This window comes from Colletotrichum scovillei (genome assembly GCF_011075155.1).
Source record: "Colletotrichum scovillei strain TJNH1 chromosome Unknown Contig00006, whole genome shotgun sequence".
In the NCBI taxonomy this organism is placed as follows: domain Eukaryota; kingdom Fungi; phylum Ascomycota; class Sordariomycetes; order Glomerellales; family Glomerellaceae; genus Colletotrichum; species Colletotrichum scovillei.
This window is the reverse complement of record NW_023336264.1, coordinates 3,839,330-3,860,767: the sequence shown is the minus strand read 5'-3', so window position 1 is coordinate 3,860,767 and position 21,438 is coordinate 3,839,330. Positions and strand designations below refer to the sequence as shown.

The 21,438-nt window shown below is 53.7% G+C and overlaps 4 protein-coding genes across 4 annotated transcripts; all 4 read left to right on the top strand.

The window, feature by feature from the left end:
- Positions 1-5,319: 5,319 nt before the first annotated feature.
- Positions 5,320-5,938, top strand: HER10_EVM0007789 (uncharacterized protein). Its single transcript, XM_035477334.1, has 2 exons — positions 5,320-5,376; positions 5,621-5,938. The coding sequence occupies exons 1-2, from the start codon at positions 5,321-5,323 to the stop codon at positions 5,877-5,879; spliced, it is 315 nt and encodes a 104-aa protein (XP_035332926.1). The 5' UTR covers position 5,320; the 3' UTR covers positions 5,880-5,938.
- Positions 5,939-9,494: 3,556 nt separating this feature from the next.
- Positions 9,495-12,485, top strand: HER10_EVM0002872 (fungal specific transcription factor; the record flags this gene model as incomplete). Its single annotated transcript, XM_035472565.1, has 6 exons — positions 9,495-10,612; positions 10,681-11,046; positions 11,092-11,809; positions 11,859-12,043; positions 12,101-12,219; positions 12,262-12,485. 6 exons carry the CDS (start codon positions 9,495-9,497, stop codon positions 12,483-12,485), a joined length of 2,730 nt encoding a protein of 909 aa, XP_035332334.1.
- Positions 12,486-16,194: 3,709 nt separating this feature from the next.
- On the top strand, positions 16,195-18,227 carry HER10_EVM0001613 (uncharacterized protein). Its single transcript, XM_035471357.1, has 2 exons — positions 16,195-16,993; positions 17,243-18,227. The coding sequence occupies exons 1-2, from the start codon at positions 16,520-16,522 to the stop codon at positions 17,987-17,989; spliced, it is 1,221 nt and encodes a 406-aa protein (XP_035332183.1). The 5' UTR covers positions 16,195-16,519; the 3' UTR covers positions 17,990-18,227.
- Positions 18,228-19,549: 1,322 nt separating this feature from the next.
- On the top strand, positions 19,550-21,391 carry HER10_EVM0005271 (oxidoreductase FAD-binding domain-containing protein; the record flags this gene model as incomplete). Its single annotated transcript, XM_035474893.1, has 4 exons — positions 19,550-19,570; positions 19,628-19,814; positions 19,868-20,024; positions 20,095-21,391. 4 exons carry the CDS (start codon positions 19,550-19,552, stop codon positions 21,389-21,391), a joined length of 1,662 nt encoding a protein of 553 aa, XP_035332600.1.
- Positions 21,392-21,438: the final 47 nt, after the last annotated feature.

Sequence of the window (21,438 nt, the reverse complement as noted above, 5' to 3'; positions counted from 1 at the left end):
GAGCAACGGGCGCAACCCGAGTCTCGGGACTTTGACGAGATTCAGGGTGATATAAGGTGTGGTCTGGTCCATCTCCGGGACTTGTCACGGCATTTTACGAGGCGCTTGGGCGGCTTCTCGAGTGCCGAGGGTGGAGCGGTGCATTGGCAGGCGGGTGCTAGGCGAAAAGAGCCTTAAGCCGTGGTTGCAATAGCCCACAGCGGATCTCGCCCTTTGATCTCGTGCGAGTGAGCGAGTGAGCCCCGGGCGCGGCTGCAAATCCGGTGCTGTCCGGCTTTAAAAAATGTCGAACTCCATGTCGTTCATCGGCAGACGCCCAGGGCCAAGAATGTTGCGAGGATCAGATTCAGAGGGGACTCCATTTAATCTGGAGCACTGATCAGGCGATTGGGCTGATCGGACTCTCTCGTTTGCCGAATTACGAAGACGAGGTGGATTAGAGACCTTTCTCAATTTGCAGTGCTCCCGTCGTAACAGCTAGCGTGTAGTGATCCTGGGCGCGGGTGTGGGTGAGGTAGTGTTGTTGGTGCCGTGGTGGTCGTGGGTTTGCCGGTGTTGGCGTTGGCGTTGGCGCTGGCGTCGACCGTCGACATGGAGTGATCGCTGAGTGGATGCCAATTGTGCGGTCCACGAACCCAAGCTAGGATATATCGCACCCTTTCAGCGTATTCGTAGGTCGGTCGGGTGAGTGTCGAGACCCATTCCCGGGGGAGGGTTCACAGTGTTTGCGCCTTTGTAGTATACTCGTACGGATACGCCATCGATTCGAGCGCGTCGAGGGGGTTTCCCTTTTGCCTCTGGTATGGGACCGTCAGACGAGCAGGGCGAACGCCATGGATTTCCATCCATGACAAGCTTGGTATTAGCTCCTTGAAATACGCATCGGTAAAAGAATGTGCCTCTGTGATCTGTCTGCTGTACGCAGTAGTGGGCTGGCCCAGGCTTTGTCGGACAGGCTCCTGAGCCCTGCGGGCTGAGCGAGCATCGAGGTCTCGGCATAGCTTGGATAAAGCTGGCTCTGAACGTGGTGGATGTGTACTCCGTATTGCAAGTTACTGCTCGCGAGAGAGGGCGATGGAGAGCGAAGGAGGGGGAAATTGCTATTGCGGCGTCTTGGACTCGTGGGTCTGGAGACAATACCAAAAGGAGGGGGTATGTCCTGAGGTGCATGCAACCATTTCCAGTCCCTTGGGAATTGCTGTCAGCCAGGGGGGCTAGGCGTCTGGCGCCATGTCTCTCCCTCTTTCTCGAAGCGAGTTGACTAGAAGGGGGCCGGTATGGGCGAGGGACAGGAGTTGAGCCGAGCGTGGGCAGTCAGTTGATCCCCGATGAGTGATTGTGCCAGATTTGTGCTGCGTCTGTGGTTCTTGGTTTTATGATGTGGGAGATTCTCACCAGATTGGATATCGATGGAACGGATAGGAAGAGATGTCTTGATTGATCTGCCAGTGGAACCTGTCCTTGGGAATGGGAAAGACACGATGTGGCCTGTGCGGGCAACTCGGGCAGGCAAGCAGCGATGGTTCTTACCTCAAGTTAAGGTATCCGCAAGGTACCTTCTCCGTGGCTAACTTACGTAAGGCAGAGTACTGGTCCGGCTAAGTACCAAAACTTTCGATCTGCTAGCAAGCAATACTTCTTCATAAGGTATCCTACCTGAGCGAAGGAAGGTTGTATATCAACCAGGCGATGCAACAGCACCAAGGTGCACAGAATACGGATAGATCATGTTGTATCTGAAGATTGTGTTGTTGTTTCCACCATGACAAGGAAACCGGGGAGACAAATAGTGTACGAAAGTTCACAACTGCCGGGCTCTTGCAAAGTTTGAACTCACCGGGCACGTTGGTCTCCACATCGTCAACCGCCGGCCCCCGTGTCCGTACCCGTAGGATGTCCGCAAGGGTAGCAGCGACCGGGGTTTTGGTAGGCAAGACTTCATGGTGGTACCTTGCCTTATTACTCTGCATCTGTATTCGTACGGAGTACCGTTTCCATATTAGGTACCTTGCCTCGGAAACCTAATGGCATAGCAAAGAACTTTAGCCAAGATTTGTCGGCACCTTTGAATCCTCATCCTGAAATATTACGTTGCCTTCCTTTCGCGGGTAGGCAGGAACGTTAGCCAAGCCTAGGTATGAGGCAAGCGGGAGTCCACCTCAACTTCCATTCTCAAGGGTTCTAGTATCAAGATAAGGTACTTTGGGCAAGAAGCACTACAAACCTAAGGGAGCGTGGGGACTGGGGAGGCGTTCGGGCAACTTGGTAGTTTCCCGTCTCCTTCCTTATCTATCCGTGCCCTATGTGTACGGAGTAAGGTAAGGTAGGTAGGTACCTAGGTAGGTGGTTGGCACCTCATGAGCCAGCTTTCCGCAAGCGTCCGCTTCCCCTGCCCGGGTTGAGCTTGGAGGGTTGATGGGTGACTGCCTCCATCCCTCCCTCCTTCCTTCCTTGCTCGTCAATGGATCCGAGTGGGAAGCCACCTTCGCCTGCCGGCCCCCCTTCCTGTCGCCAAACCATGCCTCCCGGTTTCACCGGCCTAAATTCCAGAATTCCGGATTTCTTCTTCAGGGATCGACTCTACCTACCTAGGTAGCACTCCACGAATACCTGAGTTAGGTCTTGGAGCAATGTTGAATGCGCAGGCACAGCGGGAACCTGGACGGCCCTTCCCTCTTTTTCTTTTTTATTTGATCTCACGTTCCGAACAGGGCAGGCGCGCAGGGTTGGGGTCCTTGTTTCATGCAATTGCCAATCACTCGTACAGGTACCTCTGTTCTTACACACTCCAATGAGGTAGGATGTTCTTGCTCCAAGTTGCTGTCTCCTAGATGATTCTTCAACGCGCATTTCTTTTATCAATTTTTTCGTCCTGTTCACTGCCGTCTCCTGCACGTGCACCCCTTGAGTCAGGGTCCTTCCCGCCCGGGTTTGATCCTTTCCCAGTCTGACTTATACACTGAGCTATAGATCCACCGAGCACCAGCTTACCTAGTATCTTACCTAACAGTATCTTCAATCGGTCTTGGAACTCATGTTTGTAACGCCTCGATCATCTCAATAGCCATGTTTTCTTGTCTCAGCCAGAGGCGCTTGAGCTTAACCCAGAATGTCAATTGCGTATCTTGGCAAGCGAGGTAAATAGAAATGCATTACCTAGTATTTCGTCGTGGTTTAGCCCACAACCTAGGCCCTGAGCTTGTCTATTGTGTATGCCTTGACTAAATATCGAGACAGTGAGATTCCACGTCAAGGGCCTGGATAAGAGTCGCCCGCGGCCTTACTAAGGGTCACGATCTTGACATACGCTTATTCTGCCAAGAGACACAGAGGGGCCGTGATCCTCTGGCACCCGTGCACTGCCGTGTTAGTGCACAATCATTGTCTTGGGCTAGAGGTGAGATAATCAGCTAGCGGTTATCGAAACCATTACCTCATTGGGACTTAGTTGCAATGTGGGGGCATTTCCGACCAAAGTGGCTTTCGCCGGTCTCACGCCCTTTCTCATGATATTGAACGATTGAGCACCTCATCGGCGCGCTACTCCGTCCGGACACGTGTGTAGTGTCTCGTTGTTCGACCACTGGAATGGGCTTCCGATCACTGACGACTTTACCTTACCCGTCTCGCCCGCCCTCGGATCATACACATGCCCCGGGATTTCCGGTTTCCCGGCTCGGGAGTGAACCTGCACAACTACGGAGTACCCTAGTTCAGACCTGTCATTGTTCTGAATTTTGCCCGCTTGTTGTTAGTCGCTGCCATAGTATGCTCTGTTTATCAACTTGTATGTCTTAAGAAACTGTGAGGCAACTACCTATCTTTCTGCTGGGTAAAATTCCCTTTCCCCGAGCAAAATTGTCTTGCAGCCTTCATAGACCTATAGGGACACACTGTCCATGGCCCTGGCTTTAGCGCAAGGAAGAAATCGGACATGTAAGTGCAAACAAAGATGGTCTCTGTCCTCTCGCGCGTATGGACGAGGAAATACGAACATAGGCCGCCCTCCTTCATGAAGTAATGATGCTGGCTAGGCTAGGCTAGGAGAGGAAAACCTGGACCAGCTGAAAGTGAGTCTCGCGTCTGCGGTACTCAGCATTCCGTGCAGGCAGTCTATATGCAGGTTGTTGTCTAGATCGAGTCGGAATAATACCTCGGTCACAAGCGTCCACCACGGATAGGCGAGCATGTGTGGGAGTTCATGTTCGCTTGCTATGCGGTGTTGTATTGCATAAAGCTGGGTTGCGTTGCGGCTGATGCCACCGACTGGAATCAGTCTTCATGGGTCGCAGATAATACAACATAGTCATGCGCAAGTTTTTTCCTGCGCAGTTTTCGTTTCCTCTCTCAGGGGGGGTTTCTGGCCCAAGTCTAGTTGCCTTGAGCAATAAGCTAATAATCGAATGGTAATCGGGTGCAGAATGTCTCAACCTTCAACTAAAGTAAGGTAGGACGGGGTGTGCCCGCTACACGGCGGCGTTCGGCGGGATCCAAGATGCAACTAGAATGGCAATGTCTCTTCGCACATGTCAAAAGTTATCCGTACGAATGCCTTCTCGGCAACCCTAGAAACATTTTGTTGGACAGGCGTAGGCGTATACTCAGTCATTACCATGGGTTCTGAACAAAACCCCTTCTTAATAACAACAAGCATTACGAGCAACCTTTTTTTACCTATCCAGCCCGCAAGCGCGATCCCCATGCTTAAGGTTTGATGCCACCCTACGGGACCTGCAGCTACCCTCTTGGATACCCATACACGGCATCTTCACCGATGCTGCAGACGGACCAATCGCCGGGCCTGCTGTCATTGCTAGAGCCTAGAGCGTGCTGAGCCACCTGAAGGTTGAATTGAGTCTATCCTTACCTTGGTGTGATGGCCTGGGGAAGAGAGAAAAAATTGCACGCGGAGACTCCCTGTGCATTGTGCAAGAGGAAAAGGGGTTGCCTTTCCACCTTCCCGTCGAGGAGACACCCGCCCCTAGACTGCCTTGGGTGGTAGCTCGCTTAGATGTCTCGTCGCTTGGTACCGCTCGGTACGTATCTCGCACCATCCATCTGATGGTTGACTGCGGAAGGTAAGGTACCTTTGTACTGTGGAATCACAATGTACTTCGTAGATGAAGCTTGCTTCCTTCACACCTCACCGTTGACATTCAGCTTCTCTCCGAACACACAGTCGTTCCCACCATCCTCACCGAGCCGAACATTGCGAGAGAACCCATACGGGCCTTGGCAGTCCTGATTCTCTGTCACTCTACGTAGGGCGAGCACGCTACTCAAGCATCAAGTGGCCTACCTACCTGAAGGCTGATCGCCCATGTCCTCTTCGCTTCGCGCCGCGCCACCCCAGAACTCTCTCTCTCTCTCCCACTTGTACGTATCTGATAGGTACAGAGGTACCTCACTACTTCTCTCTCTGGGCTCTCCCTCTCCCTCTCCCTCTCCTCCGTTTCGGATCCGGGTGCGGTGCCTCATCAACGACAAACCATCGCCTGTCTCAGCCTGGAAACCGAGGTACTTTTCATCCAGGGAAAACTGGGTTGCGTTGGTGCACGTTGACGACACTTGCGTTATTAAGCAGCATTTTCCCTGCACATCACTTCTAATTATCCAAAAGTGCTCCGTCGTCCGACTCTTCAATGCAACGCAACCCCAGAGTAACTGCGGCGTCGACCGGTCCGTTGCGACTCTTTGGAAGCATAACCACATCTGCCAACCATGCCAACCTCATGCTGTCCAACTGTCAACATGCACTGCACTTGGTTGGCGCTGTCTATGAATACCTACTCCGTACATGCCTCGGTGCCGCCACATGCAGTCGCAAAATCCGCCGACGCCGCCGAGATGAGGGTCCCAGATGGAATGGAATGCCCTGAGCCTGGTGGCGGCCTTCTTTCTTGCTTACAGGCGGCTTTCCATCATCACCCTAGCCAAGATCTTCCCTCGCCTCGTGCTCGACAGTGCAGACACCAAATGTTCCTCTCAAGGATTTCTCAACTACGGATACTGTATCTTGCCACTATGAGGCAAATAGGGGGAAATAACGCTCCTATGGCACCTCGTTTACGGCTGCAAAACTGCAGAGGCCAAGACCTTCGGCCGGTCCCAATGACGGCGGATCCAACAACGGACGGGCAAGTCGGACTCGGAGCCACGGAAAACTCCCAGCTACCGACATCAAGAACGAATGGGGGGCAACCTATCCGTCCCCAACCGCAAGGATGGATGAACATGGACGCTAAACACTGAAGCGGGCCAGCGGCGCCATCACTAATGATTTTCGTTATGACACACAACCGACAAAGACCAACGACTGGCTCTAGCCTGCCTCTCTTTTTCCCCTGTCTGTTAGCGTCGATGCTACTGCCATTGACGTCTGGCTGGCGGGCTGTTACCGAGCCCGAAAACCACGTCTCGTCCTTGGTTTGTCTTGTCTTGCCAGTTGATCGTCAATCCAAGACTCTGAGAGGCTGCGAAATCCGCCGCCAAGACAAGAGTTTTGTCGGCAGGCACTGATCTTGGCCAAAGGCTCTGTCTGATTGCTGAATACCTATCACTGCGCCTGGCCAGTCATATGGTTGTTACTCTCCATCCTTCCCTCAGCACTGCTCCGAGATATGCGCCTCGGATGTTTTCACGAAATCGAAATGAAGAGAGGATCTATGGGTTTGCAAATAGGCAACGGCCCCTCAGATCATACGATGACACAAGAACACGAAGAAGAATCCGAATGAAGAATAATAATGGTTGATGTCGTTTGTTACAGCACTTGAAAACACGATACATGTGCAGATTTTGTGCATGGTTCGGCAAGCCTCGGTGCGGAATTCCTTCTCTTGAGCTCCATTATCACGCCGAACTGAGCTCCTCTCTGCCCTCGCTGCACGCTGCGCTGCCGGCTGCAGGCCAGCTCAGGTCCGGTCCAGATCTTCGCAGCCCCCGTACCGTCACAGTGTACCCAGGGGGATGGGATCCGCCTAATGAAGACATGCCGGACTCGTCTTATTAGCCTCTGCTATCGCTGCAGGGGATCCAACCTTGTCGTCATGGAGCCCGCAAGGACGTTGTAAGAACTACTTTAGTCCCTCCCAAGACAGGCAGGTAGGTACTTTTGCGCCACAGACTCCCACACTGGATGGTCAAGTACCTTTTCTTCCTTCTCAGTTCTCACCAGTCCTCCCATTGCTTCATTGCGGTTGATGACCCGGTTTTGTATTGACTAGAGAAAAGAAGAAGGCCAGCGGGCCAGCAACTCTATCCGATGCACAAACTGCACAGCGTTTGGGTAAACCTAACTCCCCAACATAATATATCTGTGCTGGGATTGGGCCGATTCGACCAGAGTTCATCCAAAGTCTACCGGACAATCATCAATCATACTTTATACCTATGAGAATCCGTATGTACAACACGAACGTACTATATGTGCATTGACAAACGCGGCCAACCCAACTACATACCTACTTTATCTCTTCGTCATTTTCACAATCTCAGGCCTAACGTGATGGGTATCTGTTAGAGACCAAACCCCGCGCGGAGATCCACAACCACCTCTCTTGGAATGAACCAACAACCGACACACCGTTCTCGTTATTTCCTTTTCTCGCCCGGCAGTCCGAGCCTATCTCGTTACGTCCATGCCGCCATCTGGGCTCATCCTGGGTGGGCCATCGTCAGGGAATATTGACCCTCATCGTGCATCCTTCAGACGTCCAACAAGCAAAACAACGAAGAATGACACGAAGCACTCGCCGCCGCCGCTGCAGTGCATCGGCCCCGGTTTAGCCAATATCCATAGTCTGGCAATCTTGTCTAGCTTCACGTGTCTTTTGCCTTTTGCATTTTGTCTTTACATGTACCAGTAACATATGAGCAGAGGCGATTCAAGACATCCGAAACCAAGATGCTGAAGGGAGTCCTGAACTTCTTCCTCCTGCTCCGAAATCTATCACTTCTTCTCTTTTGGCCCATATGTTTGTAGACACTTCTGCTTGAAGGATTCATGCCCTCATTCCAGTACAAAGTATTGTACTCTCTTTCATGTCGTTGCTGGAATTTGCACCCTCGTCAGACCTTGACCAAGCCTCGCACGTTGTCGCCTTCGCTGCCTCCCCCGTCTTATTCTTCCCGTTCCCCCCTCCCCCCCGGCTTCCAAGGATCCCTAAGGCAAAAGCCCCCTACCACGTCTTGATCATCCCTGACCAGCCCTCCAAGAGCGTCTATGTACCGGGAGCTCTCCCTTCGCGGCTTCTTTCTTCTCTGCTTCCCATGTCACCCCTCTGCTGCAACTCACCCCCCATCATCCACTCTCTCTCCTGGACCCTGGTAAACATGCAGCCAGGGTTCCCTCATCGAGCATAACTTGACCCAACTGCCCCATTTTACCATCGCTGTTCCTTTTGCGCTGCAACGCTGGGTACAGGCCCTATCCGTCAGACTAATGCCATGAGGGAATGCGAGCTGTGTCTCCCTCCGAGATACGTACTCTACACTGTGGTGTAGGTATGCATACACCACAAAGTACATGGTCCGGAGAGATGGACAGAGAGAGAGAGACTCGTCTTCCCTCTCGCAACCGTCGACGAGACCACTGTCCCACGCCATGCCGTCGGTGCCGACGAGACGCTAAGTCGAATTAGCTTGGCTTTTAACCCCCCCATCCATGATCCTAGCCAAGCCGAAAGGATGGCGGAGACACGGGCAAGGGTCATGGAAGACGCACCGCACGTGTGTGCGCCTAGAACGAACGGTACTTCCTACCCGTCGTGTACACTTGCAGCACTCTATCGGTGCCCCTTCCGGCTCCCTTCCCCAATCTAACGAGCCAAGCCAATCCAGTCTGTTGGTCCTGTTCCTTAGTGTCTCCTTTGGGCCCCTCGGTCTATCTCACTCGCAGCTCGTTACGATGAGTGTGGCCGAAGGGGGGCAACTGGGCAACAGCTCCCGTGAACGTATGTACATTTGGGTGGTAAATAGGATGTACATACCTTGAGGCGCTCTCCGCGCCTGCCCTACTGCTCAAAAAGCCACCCGGCTCCATCACTCCATTATATCCTACCCTCACTCGCCCTCTTCTTCCTCCTTCCGTCCTACTTGTCTCTCCTTGAACGACCAGTCAACCACGTCCAACTTTGATCGGATACCGTTGCCGACAAGAGACGTGAAGCACTTCTCAAATCAACCGTCTCATCGATCTCGCCATATCACCGACACTCCGCATTCCTATACGAACATCTTTGACGACCTTTGGTTATTGGACTCCTCTCTCTCAAGCCACCCCGGACGTGGCATAAAACCTTAATACCAGCTGTGTGCCAGCCCGGTTTTGTTAGCTTGAATCTTGACCTGAGCAATATAACCTGCCCGTGCCTTCTCCCGGCTTTGCTGTTTGCCTGTCGAGGCCGTGGACTTCGACTCAACTGCATCCCGAGGTGCTCAAGGTCGCCAATGCCAAACGGCTCTCCCATCTACGGCTTCAATTCGCCTTCTCAATGGGTATACTAGCTCTGGAACCTCATCCCCGTTTGGCCGCCCCAGACTCTCCGCCCGGGCTGGTTAGCCCATCATCATCATCTTACTCCTCCAGGCCATCTCCTCCTGCCGAAAAGCTCTGGGACACCAGGTTTGGTCCCATATCCCCTGCCATGCCCAACTACGAACATGGCTCGGCGGCCGATGTGTCGACTGCCGGCAAAGGTGCTGAAGGCGGTTCGTCCCGTAAGGATTCGACACAAAGCGCTCCTCGCCAGCAACTGCCATCACTGAGCAGTCTGTTTGGGCCTCCTCCACCACTCCGGCCGTTGCATTCTCCGCTGACCGAGCGGCCGGCCCCTTACCCGGCGACGTCTCCCTTGGACCGCCCGCGTATGCCGCAACCTCACAATGATCGCTCTTATGCCACATCGTACTTCCCGCCTCAGGAAAGCTCTCCAACGATGTCCCAGCCACGGAGTACCTACGATGCCAGATATGACCACGAGAGGCAGGCCTTGCATGGCTTATCCCGTTCCTTCTCCGGCCCTGGGTCACCGAGATACCGCGAATCCGAACACATGCGTCCCGAGTCGAGATCTGACGTCGGTTTGAGTAGCAAGTGGTCGATGCACCATGACGCTGGAAAGCACGAGTACGCCCTGGTATCCAGAGAGAACCAGCCCCCACTACGGGCTTCACATGACAGGATGTCCTACCAGTATTCCAGCAATAAAGACTCTGGCTCTTCTTACCGGGATCAGCGCTCCCCTTCTGGACCTGGTCTCTTGCAGGCATCGGCGTCTGCCAGTACGACGACCTCGGAAGGAATCCCATCGAAGGATGGTCTCGGCCCTAAGATATGGACGGGGAGCCACTTTCTCCCACGATTCGTTCGTGCCGCCGAAGTGCCGGGTGAAGGGATGTGTTATTTCTACGATGACGGAAGTCACTGCAAGACGGTTATTGATGGCGAGGCAGTCAACGCTCACTGGGGTGTGACAAAGGCAGGAAAGCCAAGAAAGAGACTGGCGATTGCGTGTGTCACCTGCAGGGAGAAGAAAATCAAGTGCGACCCCGACTATCCTCGCTGCGTTCAATGCGAGAAATTTGGCCGGATCTGCAAGTTCAAGAACGCGTAAGTGGTTCCAACAAGCAGCTCGTCAACTTCTCACTACTTTACTGACATGGAGATGGCTTTTACAGACCACGAGGTGGCCACAACACCTCCCCATCAACGCCTCCTGCTGAACCAGAGGACTTGAGACGTCTGGGAGGCTCGGCCAACTCGAACGACATGCACCGACCTGGCAGCAACTCCAGCGCGTCTGTTTCTCCTCGCACCACGTACCGTCAGCCCAGCCCAGAGCCCTCAATGCCTCACAAGAGGATGCGCCTCGGTTTCGACTCGTACCCCTCGATGCCGAGCGACTCTTCCGCCTTAATGAGCCGGACGCCCGAGACGGCAAAGGTCAACGCCTGGCAACACCGCCAGCCAATTGAGCTCCCTCGGATCCACGAGGACGTGCTTCACCGAGCATGGCAACCAGACCCGTATGTTTCCGGCCCGTAGTCAGTCAGCACCGTAATCTCTCCCTCCTTAGTACATACAGAGAGCACCATGGCCTCTTGTTTCTTGCACAAGATACCGTTTAAATTCAGGCTGACTGGTAATGCTAACACAAAGTCTTTAGAAGACCTGATGCTCACCTATAGCATCCTCGCCGTCGGAATCACCTTGTCAGGTGGACCAAGAACAATCGCCTCCGAATACGCTCATGTCGCACGGTATGCGCAGCAACAGCTCCCACCCAGCCTTCAGCTTGCGCAATCTCAACCACTCCTGGCGGTCTGTTACATGTCTACGTCTAGAGCCAGCGAAGCAATTGATTTGATCAATGCGGCCATCTCGATAGCCATCTTCCTTCAGCTAAACCTAGAACTCGACAAATCGCTCGACTCTCGCCAGAAAACTGATCCATACGGCTTGGATAGAGAAGGCTTTGCTAAGAGCCGGAGGCGGACATACTGGGCTTGCTTTGTCCTCGAGCGACTCAAAGGCATATTTCCCGTTCGTCTTGGCAGTTTGAATCCTTTAGACATATTCGTCCGGTTACCATGCGAATCGGATGTCTTTCAAAGTCGACAGGCGTCTCAGGCACCTTTCTTTTCGGCCGTCGGTTCGAGCTCGTCCAAAGTGGCGAATCAGCGTTTACCCTTACCAGCCTATCTCCTCCAGCTGGTGGTCATCTGGAGAGACATCATGTCTAGCGTCTACAGGAATGAACACGGTCTGTCCTCGGATGGAGAGCCAGCAACAATTGTTGAAAGCTCTGTCAGAAGTCTACTCAGCTAGCGTAAATCACTTCCTGGACAGTTCACAGTTCACCTACAGCCCAAGGAATATGGACCTGGCTGCTGAGGCTGGGACCCTCAGCACATTCCTTACGATTCATCTTCTGTTCCACCACGGTCTCGTAAAGGTTCACCGACACTCGTGCGCCTCGAGCCGAATATCGGCAGCAAAACGGATGCAATACCTCTCGGGGATCCAAGAGGAAGCTAACCAGTAGCCGTGTGATGCTGGAGGCTGCCGACGTTCTCACTGCCCAGGGTTTATTATCAGACCTTCCTATGCTTTTGGATCAATTGGCCTTGCAAACGCACTAGTAGAAGCTGCAAGTATGGTTTGGGACGAGGCACGAGTTCATCGGGCCGCACTGGAACATCGACATGACGCTCTACGTCTTCTGCGAGATATTTAGCCCGGAGCAACACCACCGGTAGGCGCAGCAGTGTTCGCCAACGAAAACGAGGGCAAATGCTGGCAAATGAAGGATTCGATGGACACGACATACTGGCCTATCGTGGACATTGTTTACACGCGGGGCCGAAAGACATATACTTCCGCAACCATGGTTGTCTGTCATTCTTATCATTTTCACATCTGCATTGCATTTCACGGAGTTGGAGGGCGCATTTGGACAATTGCTATTTTTTCTGCTTTTTAACACGAGATCGGAGAGACAACATACGGCTGTATACGCAGACAGTTGCTCTCGTTCATCTATGTAACATTATATACCCTGTATATGAGGATATCAATCCAAGGAAACAACGCAACGGCCGAGCGCAGCTGAGAAGAGGAACGGGACGTGTGCCCCATGTGGTTGAGAGAATCTTGGCAGGCAGCCTATGGAGGACACCCCTAGGCAACATTACATGTAAACACGATACCTACAGTATGTAGACGAAAGAGGGGCGATGAGAAGACACTACCCAAGCACTTTGGCCGAACCACACACATACGCACGAACGCACGCACACAGTCTCCATCTTGTTCTGCCCTATGTCATCCCTTTGTACCGTGAACACTGCAGAATGGGGGAGGGATCGGTCTGCATGTCTCAGGTCAGTCGCATGATTGGCATGCGGAAGGCGGCATGCGGTATCTGTCGGCTCGGCTTCTCAACGGTGCGTCTAAATCCCGGGATGCAACTCTACCTCAGGTACTTGACCATGATCAGCGGTAGACAGGAACTGGGGCTGAGAAAGAGGGCGGTCTCAGCCGATACCTACACCACACGAGTACCTAGGGCCAGAAAAGAGAGAGGAAAGACGACGGGGGCTAATGACGGCGGTCTTTTTTCGTTTTCTTTTTGTTTTTTGCCATAACTCTCTGCAAAGTTTTTGTAACCTCGATCAACCTTCACTTGCACGTTCAACGGAACCTTGTCTAGTCTTGATCCTGCCTACGGATACCTGAGCTAGTTCTTGGCGAACAAAAAGTCGTTGGAGCGGAACCGCAAGCGAACCAACGACGACCTGAATCGGGTTGTCGGACCGGTGAGGCGGAACCACACACCGGTCGTGGAGACGAATACCACCACCGTCAGCTCCTGCTGATGGTGCAGAAAATGCCTTACCACGCAGATTCTGAAGCAAGTAGGTATGTACGCAGTACTTTGTTGCCCCTCGGCATCCCTCAGTGGAGAGTCCAATCTCGCGGTGCTGCACGAAAACAGATACGACATGCAATGCAATGCGGTGTCTCTCTTTTTTTCTTTCCTTCTCCCCTTTGCTGTTGGTCTCGTCTCGGTAAATACAACTCTGCAGATGTGCAGATTTTACTAGAGAGAAATAGGAAGAAAAGAAGGAGGAAAAGTTCCAAACAACTCAAAGTCTCAATCACCATTGCCCCCCCCCCCCCCTCCCCCTTTTTCTTTTCTTCTTCTCTTCTTCCCGTACCCTTGGCTTTTAGCCTGCTGGATCTTGGGGGAGGGATCGGTTACTTTTCTGCATTTTTTTTTTTCATCCCATCTTTTTTTTTGTATCTTTGCTTTCTAGTCACCCCCTATACTTGTGGTTTTGCCGTTGTTGTGTTGATTGTTCTACATGGGTACGGTACGCGGAGGGCTTGGATAGGCGCGGAAGACGAAAGTCGTCGAGGGGTCTTGCCAGGTCAACGGTATCTGTACCCTTACTGTCTGTACGTACGGAGTACATGATCACTTACAGGAAGATGAGGGATGTTAATTAGGAAGGGGAGAGAGAAAAGCGGCTTTTGAGAGAGGGTGTGTGTTCTGTTTCCTCCTCCGATCGTCTCTCCCAAGTTCTCAGCCCCCTCCATCCCATTCATTTATTTCATGATCCCAGTGGGCCATGCCATCCGCGGACCACTACACGCATTCCACCCTTTTCTTGCTCAGTTGGTCGCTCCCTACCTTAAAACTCCCGCTTCCCGAAAAGAGCCGCACAATGATTTGATTTCGCCCGGTTCTGGTAGTCTGTGTCTTGCCCTTTCGATTTCCCATGTCTCAATCCACTCCGCTTCTCCCCCCCCTTCCCCTTCCCATGCCTGCCTGCCGGCTTTTCAAGACATGGTCTCGGAAGCTTGGGCCATGATGTGCAGAGGTGCCAGAGTCAAGTCAGACACGGACACGGGGTATGGGAATAACCGGATCTGAGGTCTCTCACACTGGGCTACGGATAATCCGCTGTTAAATAGTTAGTTGAACGGATACGGATCTTATCTATATTCGTATAGTTCTAGTGGGCGCGTCATTCTTTTTGTGAGCCATCTATCAATAGGTTGATTGCGAATTCTCCGTTCCTTGTGTCGCGATCGCCAAGCTTTTGGGGGGGGGGGGGCACCCTGGGCTAGATGCCGTTGACTTCCGGGCCGTGGACTGGACGACAGGACGATCATGAGCCCTTTTTTCCCGCTTCACACGGTGCGCCGACGGTTTTTGCTAGTGTTCACTGTTTGCTAGTCTAGGTACTCGGGGAAAGTCCTCTTGAACGGTTGCGCTCCAGTCGGGTGAGATTTGCATTCACTCCGGGAGCGATACCCGGTCGTTGTAGCTGGTAATGGTTGGCGAAAATCGAGATTTGAGATTTTGAGATTGTGTGAGAGAGAGAAAATGTGATTTGTTCTTCGGTATCCCGTCGTCTAACAAGAGTGCAGTGCAGGTTCAGGTCCAGCCCCCCGAGCCCCCAGCCTAATTCGGGGGGTTCTGAATGGGAAATGCCGGGTAAATGTGCGCTGGAATGATGTATTTATTGTCCAACCAAACCCTTTTCACAATGAGGGCCCTGTTTTGCCCATATTTCCTCTCTGCGTCTGTTGTCTGTCTGTCCGGTCTCCCACATTACCACGCCCTGGCCGTGAAGTTGTGGAATCCCTGACTATGGGCGGATAGAAAATCAAATAGGTTCCATGGATTCAAGCCAGGGGTGAAGGGTTTCCCGCGCGCGCTACGGATACTACTTACCTAGTGGACAAGAAACCTGGAATGCTACCTATCTATTTTCTGCCCGTGCGCTGCTCGTTTGTCTTTCACTCAATCGGTTTCCCGCCCGAACTCGGTAAGGTCCTCTTAGCACGGTACGAAGTACTCCGTACTGGAACGACAGAGGGATCATGGTGTAATCCGTAATTCGGCTCCGAGGCGGATGAACCACCCATGACGGGACCCGGTTGCGTTTTTGCTTACCTCACCCTCCCCCGGGCCTCACCAAGGGGACTACGGAGTACCACCCCCCCCCCCCCCCGGGGGAGCAACTCTCACCCCCTGGAGACGGGCAGACGGGGTTCGGATGCGGAAATTTGCTTTCACGTGCAAAGCCGCATACGACAACGGGAGATATGTAGTATCGTGGAATAGAGGAAGTTGTGCCCGTAGCGGAATGATAGGGATGTGTCAGCCGGACATAAACTTTTTACAGTACCGGCCGGCCGGCGATACCCGTTCTCAAAGAAGCAGGAAAACATCGGGGAACGTGGGAACTTACAGGCCAAGGTACCTACCTACCTACGTATACTACATACATCGGTACTGAACAGACGGTGGGCTCTCCATCTCCCCGCCGGCTATCGGCCGCGCCAGTGAGAAATGAGGGATTACCTAACATTACCATTCTACTAAGGGTACCGGTAGGTATTGTTGCGTAGAAGCCCACCAACAGGAGAAGTGATCAGACAGCCGCATGAATCGCATCGCTACGCGGGCGCCACAGAAAAAAAATCCCCGCCGGGGTTTTCGGGTAGCCTTTTCGAGGTGTCCCGGTCTCTCTCTCACTCCCGCTCGGCGCCGGGGCCAAGGTCCGCAGCGAGCGCCGAGGGGGCGGCGTAGGCAGGGGGCTTGACTCTTTTTTGAGTCAACCAACTACCGAGAGAGATATGGATACCTGTCTGCAATTGCCAATTACCAATCTGCGCCTCATCTTGCGAAGTTTCGCACTCACTCAACTCACTGGGGCAACCTCTTTACGATCCCGCGGAAACTTGTCGTATTGTTCATCGCAAGGGGTGCCTTTTGATGACAATAGACCCGTTTTTTTATTATTCTCTTTCTGTTTGATTGGTGACGTCGATCGCGGCTCTGTGTCTGTCTGAGTGAGGTGTTGCGGACGCCACCCACCACCCCCTTCTGGTACACGCACGCCCGGCATCTCGTTTGGATCCCCGGCATAGTAAAAGAGTTACACACTTGGCATTACATTGGCGAAGAGACGTATCCGTACATCACATATCCAAAGGGACATGATGCATTCGATAGCAAGAGCCGCACCGCGTCTCACGCGAGGCCATCGCGCGGCGGCCACCTCATCCCCGTCAGTGTCGTCATCAACGTCATCGCTACCGACGCGGCGGCGGCAGCAGCAGCAGCAGCAGCGCACCTTCACCACCAGCGTGGGCTTCTGGTCATCCTCAGCATCGCCAAAGTCGAAGGCGAGGCCGCAGGCAAGCAGGCCGTCGGCGCCCCCGCCGCCGTTCGAGCTCGTCCCGACATGTCCGTCGCCGACGTGCGAGTGCGCCGCGACGCCGGCGATGCCCGAGGGCTTGGACATTGACTTCAAGAGCCCGCTCAACGGCGTCGTCTCGGGGTATGCCGAGCAGGTGCTCGTGTGCACGGGGCAGGACGATTGGGTGTCGAGGATCGAGGAGGAGAATAGCGGGGATAACCTCGCGGCGGACTTGAAGGAGTTGTTTGGCCGCGGGGGGGAGTATAGCGATGTAAGTTTTTCTCGACAGTCTCATTACACATTTTATTCTTCTTCTGCTATGGAGTAGTTCAGCCTTGGGACGCATGTACGAGTGTAGGTGCCTCGCGGGTTTCTGAGGCTCAGCACATTCTGGAGCATCGTTGGACATGTCTCTTGGTGCCATGTAGATTCTTTCTTGCCTCTCTTGTGAAATTCTATATAAGATTGTATGAGAGCACCTTGGGCTGACGGTAAGTGAAACCTCCCGCCAAACCAACAGCCCTGGCACAACATCTCAACCCTAAACGCCTCCTTCCCCTCCTCCGTGCCCCGGCGGAGCGAGCTGCAGACCACGAGCGCCTACCTCCTCCCGAGCTTCAAGTACGTGCCCTTCCTGCCGCGCGTCAGCTTCGACAGCGTCCAGGCCCTCGCAAAGGGCTACCTGCTCCCCGAGAAGCTGCACAAGATGCACGACGGGAGCCTGTCGCCCGTCCACCGGGACCGGCTGACGCGCAAGGAGGCCTACCGGTCGCTGCTGTACGGGGTCCGGGACGTGGAGGAGGTGCTGGTGCTGATTTGCGGGCACGGCGGGCGGGATATGCGGTGCGGCGTCATGGGGCCCGTGTTGAGGGATGAGTTTGAGAGGAGGTTTGAGGGGGTTGGGGTTGGTGTTTTGAGGGGGCCTGTTGTGGTTGATGAGAGTGGTGAAGGGGAGACTGGGAGGATCGCGGCGCCTGAGGCGTCTGAGGATGGTGAGAGGAGGTATCAGAAGATGTCGGCGAGGGTTGGGTTGATTAGCCATATTGGCGGGCACAAGTTTGCGGGGAACATCATCATCTATATCCCGCCCGGACAGCTTATGGCTGATGGGGAGAAGCATCCTCTGGCCGGGAAGGGGATCTGGTATGGTCGGGTTGAGCCGAAGCACGTTGAGGGTATCGTCAACGAGACGGTTCTCGGGGGCCGAGTCGTTGCTGACATGTTCCGGGGTGGTATTGATGAGGATAGAAAGATCATCAGGCTCTGATAGAGTGGATGTGTTTGCATGGGGAAGCTGGCCGGGTGTAAGAGTTAATTGTAACATAACATAGAGTGCAGAACATCTCCACGATGGCACAAGGGGTTTTGTGTTTCTCAGACTGGGTGGAGATTTAAATATCCTAGACGCAGACTTTCAAGATTCGCATGAGAGACTTCAAGGGCAGAAACACGTTCATCATCATAAAGACCGCCCACTAGATACTCAGATGCTATACAACCAGGGCTCTCGACCTCTCCTCCAGTCCCTCGAACAAAGATAGTTTTCTGGCCTCATCAAGGTAGAGGGAGACGCAGCTTCTTGCGCTCCAGGGGAGAGAGGTCGCTCTACTTGTTGTTGATTCTTGAGCCCAAGGTCGGCCGCCATCGAGCAAGATCGAGGCATCCTTCACGCTACGACACTCGTGTCCCCGAACGTATTCGTGAGTAAACATTCTTTGGTAACGCTGTGACCAGTGATACGAGACCGTAAAAGGTGATGCGAGGCTATGAAGAGTGACTTGAGGCCATGAAGAGTGGTATGAAGTTATAAAGAGTGATGTGAGATCGTTCAATTAGTCTGATGATGACGACAAACTTGAGAGCCCAAACGTAGTAAGCTTTGACTTGCTTAAGAGCACAATCAGCCCGCAGCCAACCTTTGAAAATGTCAGTTGAGGGTCATGGCGTTAAGGAATGCCGATGCAAATAAGAAACGGCGGAGTCCTACTTCGATATGCTCTAATGAAAAAGAAAGAATAATAAAAGAATACCAAAAGCATAACGACCAAGACTGTGAAAACACGTTAAGACTCTCTATCCGAGGTGCAACTTTTTAGAACCACCTTCACCTTCTCCCTATAGTGTCCATCCCTGTGCACGTATTCGTGAGTACTGATATCCTCAAACACCGAGAAGAGAGGGACGATACTTCTGGACTTGAGGTTGTAGTTCTCTGCTCGTAACTGGGGGGTAAACTTTCACACATCGCAAATGCCATCAGTCAGTAATCCGGCTCCAAGGTTCGCCAGTTCGATGGTCAAAAGACTGTCGGCCATCTTCATTTACAGATGGGTTCTTATGCTCTGATCGCGTGATTTGAGAGCATGGCTTAGCTGGATTGCAAGATTGAGTGTGCGAACTGATGAGGTCACTTACACCTACCCACAGTAGTGCGAGAGCCGGTTTTCAGGTGCCACACGCCCAGTACTTGACAGAAACCTTGTGAGAACTAGGGATTGTTCTGAAGGATCTGGGATAGTGTCACCAACAGAAAACAATACTCCCATAAGCCGGATAGGGACAGCAGATAGATCATTCTGACCGCTACTGATATACCAACTTATATACCTTGAAGCTTGAAAATGCTGCATAGTTGAGTATCCCTTACCTCGAGGAACCTGATGCGATTTCTGATTCAAGTCACACTCATGTAGGATTTGTGCCAGCGTCCTGTAAGACCCAATGACGAAGTGGGACACCTTACTCTACCTCACCATACCCAAAACTACTTGAATCTAGATTTACATTCAATACAGTATTGACGACGTCGAAATAATATCAAACAAATATGTCCATCGATCCCGGATGTGTAAGTGTTTCTTGACCACAGTCAAACAAGGGTCTCACGTGACCGTGCGCATCTCAGTTTCGCTCAGCAAAACTAACCCACTCGGAGCTTTCATCATCGACTTTCGTCACTATCCGCTGCACGTCACTTCGAAAGAGATTACCAGTGAAGCTACCCGCCGATCTGTTCAGAAAGTTTCTACTCCAAGTCAGATCAGGTGGTGCCGAGAAGCTGATGGGGGCTTCTACATTCATCTCTGCCGGCGGTGCGGCTCTCCGGCCGATCGCCGGGCGCTCACTCACTCACATCCGACCTCAGCTCCGTACCACTCCGGCCGCCGCAGCTACATCCCGGTCAACGACACCGGCAACAACTTCACTGCATCTCACACAACCATCTCGCCATTCTTCAGCCTGGGCGAACCGGCGAACGACACCAACATCACCATCCGCACTCTCATCCTCAACAACAACGCGTCACCACCGCCTCAAATCCACGATACCTTCACCCACCGCCCCTCAACCCCATCGCCCCCCCAAACGCAGGGCCAGAACCTTCATAAGCCCCCGCTACCTCCCCGTTCTCCTCCTCCTCGCAGTGGGCGGCATAGCATGGGACGCCCAATGGCTCTTCCCCTCCACCCCGCAATCCAACGACCCAGCAGAGCAAACAGCCCTCGGCACAGCCCGCAAGTTCATCCCCTTTGACGTCGTCGCCCGCGAGCAGGTCTCCCCGACCTCCTTCATCCTAACCCTCAAGGCACCGCCGTCAAAGAGCAGCAACGTCCCAAGCGTATCCTCTCTCTGGGACATCTTCGACCTCTGGTGCGTGGAGGTGAAGCAGCCCCAGATCCAGGTCGCGAGGGAGTACACGCCCCTCCCTCCCGCTCCGGGCTCCTCGTATGATGAGGATACCCTCCGCCTCTACGTTCGCGCCGTGCGAGGGGGTGAAGTTTCAACGTATCTGAGCCGTCTGGCACCCCCTTCCTCACCATCAGGTGGCCCAGCAACAAAGGGTGATAAAGTCGAGCTCCGCGGTCCACACGGCGAATTCGACCTCCGCTCCCGCCTAGGTAAACGAGGCGACCGCGTCGTATTCCTCGCAGGCGGAACAGGTATCGCCAGCGCTCTACAAGCCGCGCACGCCGTCCTCCCGCTCGCAGACGGACCCTCCATGACCATCTTCTGGGCCGTCAGGAGCCGCGATGAGATTCGGGAGCAGCTGGTCGGGGGCCAAACCGTGCCGCCACAAGTGAAGCCGTCGTCATCGTCGTCGTCGGGAAGCTGGTGGAATCCCTTCTCCTCATCATCGACAAACACCCCCGGATCCCAGGCCGAGGCTCTCCTCTCCGCAGATACACTCGCCGCCCCCTCGCCTATAAGCAGGGACCTCCTCGCCCTCAAAGTAAAATACGGCGACAAGCTCGACGTACGCGTGGTAGTAGACCAAGAAGGCACCGCCGTACGCGAAGTAGACCTCGCCGCGGCGCTCACTCTCCAATCCTCCCCCAGCACCTCTGCTGGTACGACGCCGACTCACGCCGTCGAGGGCTGCCAATTCCACTCCCAGACAGCACACGTCGGCATGGTCGACGGCGCGCCCAACGCCGGGAAGAGAAGCCTCTTCAAGCAGGACGACTGCGCTTGCTCCGCCGACGACGCCGCGCCGCGGGGAAAGAACGTCTTTGTGGTTTCCGGGCCCGAGGGTTTCGTCCAGGCGTACGCGGGCGCCAAGCTGTGGCGGGACGGCGGGCAGCTGCAAGGGCCTGTGGGGGGTATGTTGGGCGCGATGCAGAGGCGGAACCCGGATATCTTGAAGGATTGGATTGTTCTCAAGTTGTAGGAGTAGATCTCACCAAAGCTGGAGTTTATGTACCATCATCTCATAGA